The sequence below is a fragment of the Merops nubicus genome, unplaced genomic scaffold (genome assembly GCF_000691845.1).
Source record: "Merops nubicus isolate BGI_N331 unplaced genomic scaffold, ASM69184v1 scaffold38263, whole genome shotgun sequence".
In the NCBI taxonomy this organism is placed as follows: Eukaryota; Metazoa; Chordata; class Aves; order Coraciiformes; family Meropidae; genus Merops; species Merops nubicus.
Window position 1 is genome coordinate 267 of NW_008599020.1, and position 15,159 is coordinate 15,425.

Sequence of the window (15,159 nt, forward strand, 5' to 3'; positions counted from 1 at the left end):
TTTTTTTAACAGGTCCTACCTAATAAGTATTAGGATAATATGAATAAGTATTTCTTCTTATGAATTGCAGCATTAGTATGATCAAGGTCTAGTTTGTGCTTATCCTGATCAGACACTAACTCTGGGGCAAGGAGAGCTCTAAGGGATTTCCCCACCTTTGGAAGAATAGCAACATTGGATTCTTCAATACATCCACTAGGTGCTAGAGAAAAGAGGAAAAGAGGGAACATACTGAAGGATGCAAATCTGAACTTGAGAAATCCACTTCGGCTGAAGCTAAATGACTTTTGTTGTAGAAGAATTAGTTCACCTCTAGCGTTTCCTCAGAGTTCAGAGGAGTTATTCACAGATGGGTCCATCAGGTTTCACATGTAGTTATCAGGCAATGAAGCTTCCTTTATCCAAACCCAGTTCTTTCTACGGGAAATGATTAAACCACAGAGCAGATATAGTATTCACGTATGCAACCTCAACAGTTAAAGGACTAACGACTCTTGTTTACACATTATCTTTGGCTAGTGATTCTCCAGCAGTGACTCACCAAGTCACTTAGAAAGAAGCAGATTTCGATGTTTGAATAGCTAAGTTACATTTTTTTATAAAAGTTAACTGCATTTCTGGCACAAAAAGATGAAAACCAACTAGTTTTACAGTTTGTCAAGAGCTGGAAAAGTAGTAACACAAGGTGGAATCAAAACCATGAAAATTAATTTGCTATCCATGTATAAAAGGTGTCCTGCTTTAGAGTAAAAGATTCTAATAACAGAATAGATCCCCAATGAAAAGGTACCTTTAAAGGCACCACAGCAGTGGAAAATTCCCCTCATTTATGAGAGATTTTCCAGCTAGTGGTTTCATTTACTACTTGAAAACAAAGGATTTTTCATCTGTTACGATGGTTATTTAATATGTCAACAGAGCAGAAGTCTCTTTTTGTAGACAGGTAATGGAGGGCAGCAGAGGATGAGGCTGCTCCAGCACTGCACTACTTAATGACAGTAGCACTTAAATATTGTGTTATTAAGGGATCACACTGGTAGCAAAGTAAATGGCACTGGTGATGTTCGGGCTAGCAGGGAAAATGATACCATATCTAGAAACTTTAGGATCCTAGTAATATTTTGTTTTTTTCCCCCAATCTGGACAAGAATAATCCATATATGGGAAATACCACCACAGGGACAAGATTAGGGGAGTTTGTGTTTTTTTTTTTTTTTTTTTTTTTTTTTTTTTTTGTTGTTGTTGTTGTTGTTGTTGTTGTTGTTGTTGTTATGGAAAAAAAATGGCATTTAGTTCAAGTTAAACCAGAAAGTTGAGCCACTGGAAGAAGAGTTTAATAGACATCTAAGCTTACATTTTGAAGGTCAGAATGTCCTTTGGAATGTGTCCATCCTCCTTTAGCTCTTCTGGTTTTAATGCTCAGGAAATACATGCTCAGTGTTCAGGAGAGTTATTCAAAAATGAGGCAAAAAAGGTATCTCTATCTCCTGATAACATCAGGTTACAATGAAGATGTAGAAGTAATATATTTCTTCAGGGAAAAAAATATAATTATCATAGTACAATAGTATCTAGAAAATTGTTTAAGTAGTTGATCATGCTGCTGAACACATGTATCAACAACTTAAACCTAGGAAAATTCAGTATTACTGTAGAAAAATGAAGATCAATCCTCTAAAGTCATCAGCGTTATACAGCTTGGAGTCAGGGTGGGGTGGCATGGGACAGGGCACCAGAATGAAACAAACACCCAGGCAGGCATCCAGCTGGTTTCCAGGTCTCACTTCATGCATCCAGCACTTGAAAGACACTGAAGCTCCATTTTCAGACTATCCTGGTTTAGGTGACACTACTGGAAGTTAAAACATTTAAGATCTCTTCCTACTAATACTGACTCTACTAAGGTCACAATATAAAACCACCCTCTGCTCCAGGTCTGTGTTCCTCAGCACAGATTGGAGCTGTCAGTGACACACATTCATTAAAAACAATTTTTAAATAGAAAAACATCAACTTTCATGTAGTTGGGACTACATATTTTTGCTGAGGACTCTCCAGATTGGCTTCTTTTTAAACTTTAATAGATCAAAGAGAAAAAGTTTAGCTGTTTTCTTGGGATGAATAGATTCCAGGAATAATCCAGATGCATATAGCCAGATATTGACTGCTATCAGCTGGGATTTTTAGGCTGCTTCTTGAATATTTCTTCATGTACTTTATTCACAGAGTCAAAGGACATGGATCTACTATGATCCACGTACCAGGAGAAGTTGAAGTTGATTATATAATTGAAGGTAACTTGATCACTTTCATTTTTATATGCTACTCCTGGAATTCACTGTCCCATTTGTGGGTTTCCCCATCCCCTTCTGTTCAGTTAAGTAGCTACAGATCCCTTGTGTTCATCTTCCCCTTTCCTGAACAATGTTTAGGTTGTTCTCAGACAAACACAGAAGCTACTGCACTCACCAGGTCTGCTGTAAGAAATGAGACTGCAACTGTATTCCAGTAAATTAAAGGCTTTCTAGATTATGAGCCACATCCAGCCATTTTTTTCTCCTTAAATAATAAGTAGTGTTTCCCTGGCCAAGGTTCTGTCAGTAGTTAAATGCCAGGGGATATTTAATTTTTCCTGATATTATTCCTGTAGCTCTCAAATTAATCATACAGACCAGCTATTAAGTTCCACTCCCCCCACAAGAAAGGGACAAGGGAGGATCAGGGAAGACCTGTTAAAGCTCAGGGAAGCTTAAGTAGAGGACTGAAAATGGAGAACATTGTGGCTTTGGCACAAAGTGGGATGTGTTGAAGTGCACAGGAAAATACACTTATACTCTTCCTTTGCTTTCCATGCCTGCCTTCGACTATGGACTTATGTTTCCAGGAGTTGCAAAGAACAGTAACTGGAACAAGGAAAATTCGAATAAACAGAGTGTGATTTGTAGTATACCAAGTCCAGCGCAGAGATATCAAAAGGCATAGATGCTCTGTCCTTAATTACACATGCAAAAATAATGATCTCAAAGAGTCAATTGTACACCTAAAAAAAAAAATCATTTGAAGAACCCAGCACAATGTGATGGATTGATAGATGCTGTGCAAGTCCACAGAGCTCTGTATTTGTGAGTTCACTCACTGTACTTGTGAGTTTTAAAGAGCAGCAACAGGAATGAGATTACTTGAAGTGAAACTGGTACATAAGTACACCAGGGCAGAACAATCTTGAAGGGACTTATGCATGACCAGTATGTGAAATCTGAGAGTATTAACAATAAACTGTTTATTGATAAGAGCATGCCCAGAGTTTGATTTGCATGGCACAAATGGTAACCATTCTTTAAAGAAGAAAGCATTACAAATATTATTTAAAATACCTTTCCCCTTCACTACTACTCACTGTCCTTTGACTAATATAGACATTTCAGGAGAGTGTTTTAGCTATACCAACCATCACAAAACTGAATTCAGCTCTGGTGTTTAGCTTCCTATAGCCTCTTCATGTTTAGATGAACATGTTACTTAGCACTAAATTTTATGCTCATCTGTGCAAATTACTTAAGACATGCATAGTCACACAATTAAATGTTACTGTTGCTAATATTTTCTGTTCACAAAAGGATTTCTCTACACAGGAAAGCATTTTAGACACACATAAAGCTTCAGTTCTTGGGTGTATACCTCACATAGTAAAGGTAACTGTCTTTTTTGAGCAAATATTTTATACTTTGCTGTATATTGCATATTACTAGTTGTGTCAACACTTACTTGGATGAACATGTTTGAATTTTGGATTCAATTTCCTTTTTTGGCAGATTGTTCCAAGAATATGGCCTCCCATCCTCACTTTCTTGGGTTTCGGGGGGGGGGGGCGGGGGGCTGTACTGAAACAATACCTAGCTTCTGAATTCACATGTCCTCAGCATCATACATTAACCATATGGTAGAAGTTGTATTTGTTGTCATCCAAGGAACACATCTGATCAATTTAAACTTTGTAAAAAGAAAATAAAGCCAAACAGATAGAGGAACACATAGCACATACCAAAACATGAATGGAGTTTTCCCTATGAGATACTGACCTGTGTCATAGAAAAATGCTTTGACACTGCTCTGATTACATTCAGGACAGTAAGAACCTCCATAAGAGTATTTCTGTGATCAGTCTTTGCTCAAGAACTGGCCTCTACAGTATGAGTCTAAGTTTTGAAACCAACTTCTTGTGTATAGCCTCACCCAAAACCAGAAACATAAGACTGGCTAGAAGGTTGCAAAGTCAGTATTGGCTCAAGTTAAACAATGGGTTGGATTATGTTTGTTTCAGAACATTTATTTCACAAGGTGTCTCTCCACCTAGACAAGTCAGACAAGCAAGTAGTAAATCATGCCTTTCATGCCAAATGGCTTCAAATCAGTATCCCTGTGTAGGCACAGTTGAAGCAATAAACATCTCAAACTTCCAACGGCTTCAGAGTTAAGCTGCATTTGTATCAAGAAGTCATAAGCTTCCATATTTTACAGAAATAATTTGATTTGGACAGGTTAAAATGGTTTGTCTAATTCCCCTGCAGTGATGTGCATTCATAATTGAGAAGTTAAATTAGATGCTATTAAGTTGGATAGTGTCTGCCCACCCTGCCCTGCCACAGAAGCACACTAGTTAACTCTGGGACTAATTGAATTCCTCCCATGTATGAGCAGCACCACATGGTATTTTATAAATGGAAAGAGGATAAAATCAGCTAAGGTACACAACTACCTACTATTGCCAACAGAACTGTCTACACAGTTGGTTTAGAGGGTTTTTTGTTGTTTGTTTTTATTTGGGAGGGTTTTTTTGTTTTGTAATCGCAAAGTTTTATATTAATAATATAATGATGCTTTTAAATGATCCCCAAGAATTTTGACAGTGATAAAATGAGCATGTTTGTTCTCACTGCACAAAATGAAAAGCTGGTATTTCTTTTCATGTCCCCCACCTCCTGCAATCCAACAGCAACACAGAGTAGCTACCCAGGGATATCAGACTGCAAAGGAAGAGGAAGATTAAAGGTAGGAGCCAGTACAGTATCCTTAATGCATTGAATAGACCAGTACACTGCTAAGGGCAAGGTGAGGGCAAGGTCAGAACACCAGTTACTTCTGAGCTGGACAAGTCTTTTCACAAGCAGATACTTGTACAGCATCTTAAGATTTGAGCTCAGACAATGAAGCAGTGACTCAGATTCAAGTACTCCATTTCCTCACAAAGTCCTGTCTGTGCTCATTATAAAACACTAAGGACTCAGAATGCATGTGTGCAAATAACAAGGAGAGCCTGGCTCTATGTAATGATTTGTTATTCATGCTAAAACCTCATTTCAGAGGGCTGTGGAATCTAAGCTTTTTGCTGGCAGACAGATAAAACTGCAGATAATTTCATTCCTACTAAAGCCAGGACCCTCAGCCAAATAAAAGCATAAAGACCAGCAATCAGAAAAATCTCTGTTGACAGCAGCATGTAGCCTGTCCATTTGATTGAAAGATCTGGCTACAGAAGCAACTGCTGTGATTCTGTAATAACTAAAACCTGAAAATATCAAGTATAATCAAGTCAAACATCATCTAAAAGCCTCAAGTTGAACTTACGCTTCTATTTCCAAATCTTTCAGCCTGCCCAAACGTTTTCTTGCTCTTTGGATTATGCTTTTCTTAGGAAACTGGGTGTAACATTTCCTCAAATAAAAGCAGAAGAATTTATCTACAATCCTGACATCCCTAATATCCAAATAAAAAATATTAATATCACAGCAGAATCACTGGCTTGAAAAGAAAATGTCCGTACATGAGCAAGTTAAATTCAGTGTATCATCACAAATACTTGGTTTCTTCCTTGAAAGTCTTCACAAAGTTACTTTAAAAGTTCAAGTTCCCTTCCCAATGGGCTCCTCATTCTGTCTTTTGTTGTTCATATCTGCTTGCTATCCTAGAACATTGTCATCCAAATTAGAGGAACAAGGATAAATTTGGCATCACAGACCAGACAACAGCTAAGCAATATAGCTACTGTATGAAAGGGCAGGAGGCATGACCTTGCTCCAGCCCCTTTGCAATACTGCATTAAATAGTCCCTCACTAACTGCTCAGAGTCTGAGAGGATCATTCATGGCACACTGCATGTTCAGAAGCAATGCATAAACAAATTCAAGGCATCTTCAATTAAAGTAGTTTAGAATGAGTACAATTAAATAAATATGCCTTAGGAGTCTGGATGTAACTGCATTGCTCCTATTCTGCTCTGTTCTTGCTCTGAAACTTTACAGCCTAGTCACTACATTGGGTAGACGAATGACAGAACCAGGAGGGGAAGGGGAGGTGGAGGAATCACAGCATTAGACCACCCATTCTCTTTGGAAGTGGAATAGAGAGGGCTTTAGAAACAGCCTGCTTGCCTTTACCCTCCCCAGAAACAGTACCTTTGCTACTTGCCACTTATACACTGAAGACCTGCACCAATTCCCAGGGCACCCAGCTCCCAAAATCAGTATGCAAATTACCAGAATAAATTTTGGTTTTGGACTAATATATATATATATATATATATATACACACACATCTGGTCTCAACACTGATTATTGAGCATGGTGAGGGGATTTACTCTGTTTTCCCTGAGTTAAAAGTCACAAACAGCCTGACCCGGTACCCCTTCGGTACCGGATTGTGACAACCCTACTGCAGATGTCCTGAAATCTATCAGCTATATTAGTTCTGGCCTGATTTTGCCCCAAGACACCACTTACATGAAAAAACACTGAAAATTCTCCACCACCAAATTCATGCAAAACAAGGTTATGTAAAACTAGACATCCAGATGTCCAAATCTCTTGGTTAAGAGTTTCTTCGCACGAAGGAAGAGTCAGAATAAAAACAAGGAATGAAATTATTTTTAAGTCAGGCTGAGTTGTTTGTTCACATAGCAAAAGAATAACTTATAACTCTCCCTGTCTTTAAAATAGGTATTCTGGGGAAGAGGACAATTTAGGAGGACTGCTAGAACTTGACTGGTCAAACACTAAAGCCTCAGACTGTGTAGCCTTTTCATTTCAGAGTACCTAGAAGAGTCAGCTGGAGCATAGATAAAATCTAGTCTTTCCTTTGGTAGTGATGTACAACTTTCTGAAAAAATGAAAGAGCTGATCTTTCCTGGACTGAGACAGTGGGTCTTTTCAATGGGAACAGCATGCACTTTATCAAGTTTTTTCATTTACTATTTATCAAAAATATTCCTTGAATATTGCCAGGCATTGCCCAGGGATTGTTTCCTAATAGAGAAATGAGTCTTTGAGAGGAAAATTAGTCAAACCTCTAAGCGTGTCAATATTTTCAACACCCAAATAATAAGTACTTTAAAAATCACTACAAACAAATAAGTTCCTGAATAGTCAACCTGGGTGATCTGAAATCAGCTCTTACCTCCTGCCTTGAACTGTGTCTGATGAACAAGGACTTTGTTCCAGCTGAGTCTTTTTCTGTTGTAGCTGTTGGTTTTTAAAACCTAGCTGTAAGGGACACGCCAGCATCTGTTTCTAGAAACTTACTCCCACTTAGTTGAGGCTTAATAGCTTGCACCTGCACTAATGTGTCAGGAAGGCTCCCACTTACCATCTCCCAGCAGATTCTTCGTCCTGGGAAGAATTATCACCGTGATACAATAACAAACAAATCATGATTGCAGATTTTCCTTGTAGAAAAAGCTCTTTCCAGACAGCAAAAATTAAGGACAGTGTTTTGTGGTGAAATCAGGGTTTAGAAATTCTAACGAGTTACCCAAGATCTTAGGCTTATTGTTTTCTTTAAAATCTGTTGTGTATTAGTGAGCTTTGGCTCAGCGCAATGAGTGTTAAAGCATCCACATATTAAACCACTTTTATTCGGTATTATTAGAGTTCCTGTATTTGGAACAGAATTACAGACAAGGAAATAAATCAGTAGCTCCTGAGCAGGGGTACATATACAACAAACAGCCTACAGCCATTATAAAATGGTGCGTGTTTCAGTGAAGAGCGAGAAGCTGCTATCACAGCAGCTTACACATCACAGTGCACTCATGATGACTAACTGCTGATAATATCTGGTATCATCACTACTAATGATCATAGAATCATAGAATAGTTTGGGCTGGAAGGGACCTTAAAGATAGCTCCAGCCCCCTACTATGGGCAGAGACACCTCCCACTACATTAGGTTGACTTTTTCTTAATACACTTTAAATTGGTTTGTCAACATGTAGTTTATGTCATGCATCATAGAATCATACAATCATAGAATCCCTTAGGTTGGCAGAGACCTCCAAGATCATCAAGTCCAACCACCAAACCAACACCAACAAGCCCTCTGCTAAAACAGAATCAGAATCAGAATCTGTCAGGGTTGGAAGGGACCACACGGATCATCCAGTTTCAGTCCCTCTGCCATGAGCAGGGCCCCCTCACACTAGATCAGGCCCCCCGGAGCCTCATCCAGCCTGGCCTTAAAGACCCCCAGGGATGGGGCCTCAACCCCCTCCCTGGGCAACCCATTCCAGGGCCTCACCACTCTCATGGTGAAGAACTTCTTCCTCACATCCAGCCTGAATCTGCCCACTTCCAGCTTTGCCCCATTCCCTCTAGTCCTGTTGTTACCCGATAGCCTAAAAAGTCCCTCCCCAGCTTTCTTATAGGCCCCCCTAAGATACTGGAAGGGTATCAGCAGCAGCAGCTGTTTTATGAGATATACTAAATTAAAACAGTGAGGACTGAAATTTCTTCTCCAGATCCTGGGGTCAGACTTACAAGGAGCCCAACGAAACATCTCTGCAAGCCATTTTGCATTGGCTCATGGAGCTTGCTCCACTAGTTTTCACAGAACTCGTTAAATTATCTACATGTAAAATGTTGTAAAAATTCATTATTTTGGGAAGTCCTAAAAGGGACAGTGCGGAGATTAGGTTTGTTATTTTATTTTAGTACTATGGTGATTGAACAAATTTTTTTTTTTTTTTTTTTTCTTTTCTATAGTTCTGGAAGTTTAAATTACAAAGCAACCCAGCACATTTTCATCTGGCAGAGTAAACCAAGACTGAATTTCCAAGGCCTGGACGTCTTCTCTGACTTTCATTCCGTGCTCTTGTGAAGATGTCGAAAAACACATCAGAAAACTCAACCAACCCCCACTCAGCTCCTCTAGGTGTGTTCCTGGGAGGCATTTCCCTGACGACTATCATCATGAATATGTTAGTGCTCTGTGCTGTGAAAACGGAAAAGAAGCTGCAGACGGTTGGCAATTTATACATCGTCAGCCTCTCCATTGCAGACCTGATCGTGGGTGCGGCCGTTATGCCTCTGAACATTGTTTACCTCCTCAGCCCGACGTGGCCTCTAGGCTTACCAGCCTGTTTGTTCTGGTTATCCATGGATTATGTGGCCAGCACCGCCTCCATTTTCAACCTCTTCATCTTGTGCATCGACCGCTACCGCTCCGTTCAGCAGCCGCTGCAGTATCTCAAGTACAGAACAAAAACGAGAGCATCCCTGATGATCCTGGGGGTTTGGGTGCTCTCTTTCATGTGGGTCATTCCAATCCTAGGATGGCATGTTTTTGCCAGTAATGGTGAAAGGCAAGTGAAAGGAAGCAAGTGTGAAACCGAATTCTCCAAAGTCACCTGGTTTAAAGTGTTGACAGCCATTGTCAACTTCTACCTGCCCTCTGTCATGATGTTGTGGTTCTACTATAAAATATTCAGAGCTGTTCGAAAACACTGTCAGGACCGAGAGCTCATCAATGGATCACATTGGTCCTTCTCAGAAAAAAACTCCACACATAGTAGTAAGACTAAGGACGAACAAAATATTTGCCTCCAAAAACAAATCTTAGATGACAACACCTCTTGTAAAGGGAAGCAAAGCTCCCCTCAGACCCAAAACATGGAGGCAGAGGTTCATTTCAGTAATCCTGACAAGTCTTCAAAGACATTCGTTAGCGAGAGTAATGGGAAAGTCCTCGAATGGAACTGTTTTCCTCGCCCTGCTGCCTGCTCTGAGCCAGGCCTGGGTAAAGCAGGGAAGGAGTGTGTGCGTGTAACAAAAGAGAAGAAAACTGAGGAGGAGCCTTGCTCACAGGACAGTGATTTCGGTGATGCATCAGACAACGTCACTTTCACACAGCAGGTGACCTGCAGAAAGCACACCAGTCCTAACACTCACAGAGCCTCCACTCCTCAGGAAAAGACTGAGAACAGGGATTTCAGAGGACTGACCCACCTGCGGAAAAACTGGCGAAGTTTGCACGTCCAGTCCAAAAAGCACATTCAAGGCCTGCGTGGGAACAGGGAGAGGAAAGCAGCAAAGCAGTTAGGGGTCATAATGACAGCCTTTATGCTCTGCTGGATTCCCTATTTTGTATCATTTATGGTAGTAGCTTTCCACAGCCAAAAACAACTTTTGCAATTACACACGTTCACTATATGGCTTGGCTATGTGAACTCCACCTTAAATCCTTTCCTGTATCCTCTTTGTAACCAGAATTTCAAGAAGACATTCAAAAGAATCCTTCACATTCGCTGACATTGGCCTGATTTTTTTAAGCTATAAAGCAGCTCAACCAAAGAAGACATTCCAGCTTCAAAGCCAAACACCATGGATAAAGTAGAGGACTTTGGAAAACTGTAATATATAAACAAGTGGTAGTGGTGTTAGTGAAAGTGGGAAATGTGTATTTAACAGCTCTAAGACACTTGAAGAAGAACTATTTTAGATCAAAAATCTGAAAAATTCAGATCTGTTACACTGTTGTACATATTTTACAATTTATTACCTCTTTCATCACGTAGAACAAAACCTGGTGATACAAAGAGAGATCTTCAGTGGTTATAAATTATTCAGTTACAGAAAAGGAAGAAATAGGATAATGTTTCTGTGATTGGCCAAATAGATACTTTGCTTTCAACTTATTCCATTAAACACAGGCACACGTTGCTTGTGAAGTGAGATCTGTGAGTGGAGGTACTTTACGTAGTCAAAGGAAGAAGCTTCAACTGCTTAAAAATATCTACCCTTTTTATTTATAGCTTCCCCCAAATCATAAACCTCTTTGAAGCGTCAAGTCATATTGTAAAGTACTATATCTCTTTGATATCATGCTTGCTTCATTTATACCTGTACGTGTTAATGTCACCGAAAAAAAAAAAAAAGTGTTTTTATGTCCTAGAAGTTTTCTTAAGACATTCTATACTCAGCGTACTGCCCCTGTCTATTGAAGAAGGGTATGCTGGTGTTTCTAGACTCTACTTGATTATAGACTACACGTATTTTCTTCTTTCTACAAGCTGGCAAATAATGTAAGCATGCAGTGGCAGTACTAATCCATATACCCTTACCTTGTAGTAGGCAAACTCTTCCTACTACAGCGAGGCAAACTCATGAGCAGCAACTCAAGCTTGCAAAACAAAATAAAATACACAAAATATGTTTACCTTTTCTATCTTTCATATTTAATTGCATTTTTCAAATCATGCTGTAAAGTATTTGAGGAGAAACACCCAGTAACAGAATACTCGGGTTTGGAAAGGATCTCAGGAAGACACCTAAGTACAACCTACAGCTCCAGTCTGGGCTGCCTTTGATATTACATGATGTTGCTCAGGGCCTCGCCCACAATTTGAATGATAAGCACCTGTACAAACAGCTTCTCAGGTACAGATTTGTCCCCAGAGGAAGAAAACATGGCTCCTCAGGAAAAAAGCAGATAGTGGCACATGCCACATGAGCTAACTTGCAGTTCGACACAACAATTAGATCAAAATAATAAAAAGAAGGAGTGTACAGAGTGGGGAGCAGGGAGGAGAACCGAGGCAGAGGAGACCTCAGCCCGCATTAGCTGGGTATCTCGGGACCATGCACTGCCTTGTTTGTGGCACACCAGGGAAGCATTCATCCCTGTTCTTCTGCTGTGGAACTAAGTGGGAGAAACTTTGAGCAAACACTGTGGAGTATGTTAGTTTTAAGTAGACGACTTCAATGGCTGAAGTGCGATTTGCATATTATGATGAGTTGATGTAAGTCTTTTCCATACTTTTTGGGAAGAATGATTGGAGAGGCCTCCTGAAGGTTCAACTTCAAAAGAATGTCATCCCATTCATCTTCTTGTGCTGATGAATTTGCTACTCCCTGAATGTTTTCTTGCTTCTGAAATTGCTCAGCTAGCTTAACAACAAAGTTCTGATGGAACTAGAACTCCTTCAAAAGAGTGCTGTCAAGATTTTGGTGGGATGAGTTGAAGAGATGTTCTGTGTAATATCTTTATTACATCAGAAGTGAAAAATGATGGTTTAACAGTTGGGGAAAGTCTGAATTCTACATTTTTAATTCATAACCTTGAGCTACTTAGAGTCTCTCTGTGCCACGTGTGCCTATTTCATACAGTGAGTATGAGAAGACTCACAGTAACAATGCAACATTTAGGATGATATTTGCATGATGCTAATAAATTTTGGATACAATAAGCTAGAAAAGGGTAGATTGAGGTTAGACATTAGGAAAAAGTTCTTCAGTATGAGGGTGATAGATCCCTGGAATAGGTTGCCCAGACAGATGGTGGAGACCCCATCCCTGGAGACATTCAATATCAGGCTAGATGAAGCTCTGAGTAGCCTGATCTAGTTGGAGATGTCCCTGCTTATGATGGGGGGTTGGACTAGAAGACCTTTGGAGGTCCCTTCTAGCCCAGACATTCTATGATTCTATGATTCCATGACTCCATTTCTGTGAGTTTTATTTCTTTGAATTAAACACCTAAGCATCAATCATTCTATTTAAAGTATTCAATAATAAATGAAGTCCTAATATATCTGCATTCCATAAATTGGAAAAAAATGTGTGAAAGGGATAAACTTCAATTCAGTCCATTTTAATGTATCATACAAGGTTTAGAGATTAGTTGACTTTGGTCTCAAGCAGCAATCCAGGAAAAACTGCAAGTAGGGAACTCCAATCTAGGCAAAAAAAAAAAGGCAAAATACAGGGACAGAATATAGAAGCAGGAAAATTAATTCCAGAATTCAAGCAGCTTTTTTACTGTGGGAGCAATATCTTCCCAAGCAGCAAAATCCATCTTCTTTTGGACTAGAAAGCAGTACCTTTGGAAACATGCTTTAATCCAGTGGCCTTTCACAAGCAATTGCTCAGACTCACAGCCATTATAATTTTTATTTTTTTTCCTATTCTGATATGCAACAGCAACTCTAACCAAAATGGTTGGTAATTTAGGTGACCCATGAGGAAATAAAAAAGCCTTGTACTAAGCCAGCCACAGTTACTGTTGTACACTGCTAAAACAAGCTCAGCCAGGGGCTACTGAGCGTTATCAGGAAATCTGTCCTCTTGGTCATGGCAATTGCCTTTTCCAATTACTCTGTGAAACAATAACATAAAAAAATGACTGAAAATTGGTCTAAAAATATGATGATTATAACAAACAACACTGCTGATACAGTTAAAGAACATTCAAACATAGAACAGCTAAATCTAGGTAAATAAAGCTGCCTGGACATTTTTTTTTCTCTCCCTCCACTTCTGTCCATAATCTTAGTGCAATTGTGTTAATCACATAGAGAGGGGAAGTTGTCATAGAGGGCTCCTCTGAGTTGACAGCTATAGTAGATGATAATAATAAAATAGGAAAATGGGATACGGTCTATTTTAAACTTCCAGTTACCAAGGTACCTAACAGGATTTATCTGTTTATTTTACTGAACAGGCAATTCAGATGGCTCTGGATGTAAGGGAAGCAGAGGAAAGCAAATTAGAGCGAGGAATGGAGAAGCCTACTACCACACTGGGCCAAGCCTCAAGAAAATATTCCAGGTGTGGTTTCCTGTAAAATATTTTCAAAGTTCTCCAGCTAATAAACAAGGTCAAAGGACACATAGCTTTAAAAGAACATAGAAAATTTCTTGGAATTTCTTGGATTGGAGTTCTACTTCTTTGAAGTGGGCTGAGAACAATCAGCCTCACTTCTAAGAGGCAGAAAAATACATTCTCACAATTTTTTCTGTGTCAGTGGTGACATCTAGTGGGTAATGAGAAAAATTCCGGGCTTCTGCCTCAAATCCTGTGTGTCATGGAATTTTATTAAATAAACGAGGGGTGCAATTACCAAGTGGCTCCTGCCATTTAGCCCATGTTTATTTTCCCTTATTATTTTCAGGAAACGTGGCACTCAATAAAGGGACCATTAGTGTAGGTACACATTTTGGCTTCAGTCCATCATCTAAAAGGACTCCATTACATTCTCTGTGAGACCACTTTGTGACAGCACGGTAAATGGCTGATTGATTCGAAAAAGGTATTTTAGATCCTACGATATTAATACAAAAGCACTTCTGAATATTTCTAGAGGAGTTCCCGAATGAATGCTGCAGATTGCTGTCTCTTCCCACCACCATCAGGGATGCTAGAGGACCAGCCCCTCCTAACTTAAGGATAGCTTGGGGATGGCTTAAGCTCCTGAAGGTGGGATGTGAGAATACACTTGGAAGTTTCACTGTGTACATGCCCTCCACCAAAATGAGAACGAGTTCTTTTGGAAATGCCAAGTTAAGGTTAAATACTGTGCATACATATTCACTTTTGGTTATTTATTAAGTATAATGACAAAATTACTCATTTTCATCAAATTACTTGTTGGTGAAAATATTAAAAAGAAAAATTAATATTATCACAGTGCAAGAAATAGTTCATGAAAATAGTTTACACTCTTGGTTCAGAATTCCAAACGATCTTCAGAAGTGATACCTGGCACTGAAAGAAATAATTTCTCCATGGCCATTTTACAGTCTAAAATAGTGATAGAAACAGCCAGATGTGAGATGTGCTCCCTGTACTGTGCAGACAAACGAGCACACACCCCAGGCTGCTACAGCGTCGCCGTTTGAGATCTCCAGCAGTGAAGGAGCATTAGGGTTCCCCCTGGAAGAGATGTAGGTTTGTGTGTGGGAATGGCTAAACCAATACTGACACCTGATCATTGTAACAGTGTTTCCATTTTTAATAATATTTGTATCCCTTCCCATTTTGTTTTGTCTGCCAAGAAACTTTGTGTTTAAATTCTGATATGTTTCAACTACATTATGCCTTAAGTGAACTGCAC

General features: G+C 39.5%; 1 protein-coding gene across 1 annotated transcript; it reads left to right on the top strand.

Moving 5' to 3' along the window:
- Positions 1-9,149: 9,149 nt before the first annotated feature.
- On the top strand, positions 9,150-10,577 carry HRH1 (histamine receptor H1). Its single transcript, XM_008937241.1, has one exon. It carries the CDS (start codon positions 9,150-9,152, stop codon positions 10,575-10,577), a length of 1,428 nt encoding a protein of 475 aa, XP_008935489.1.
- Positions 10,578-15,159: the final 4,582 nt, after the last annotated feature.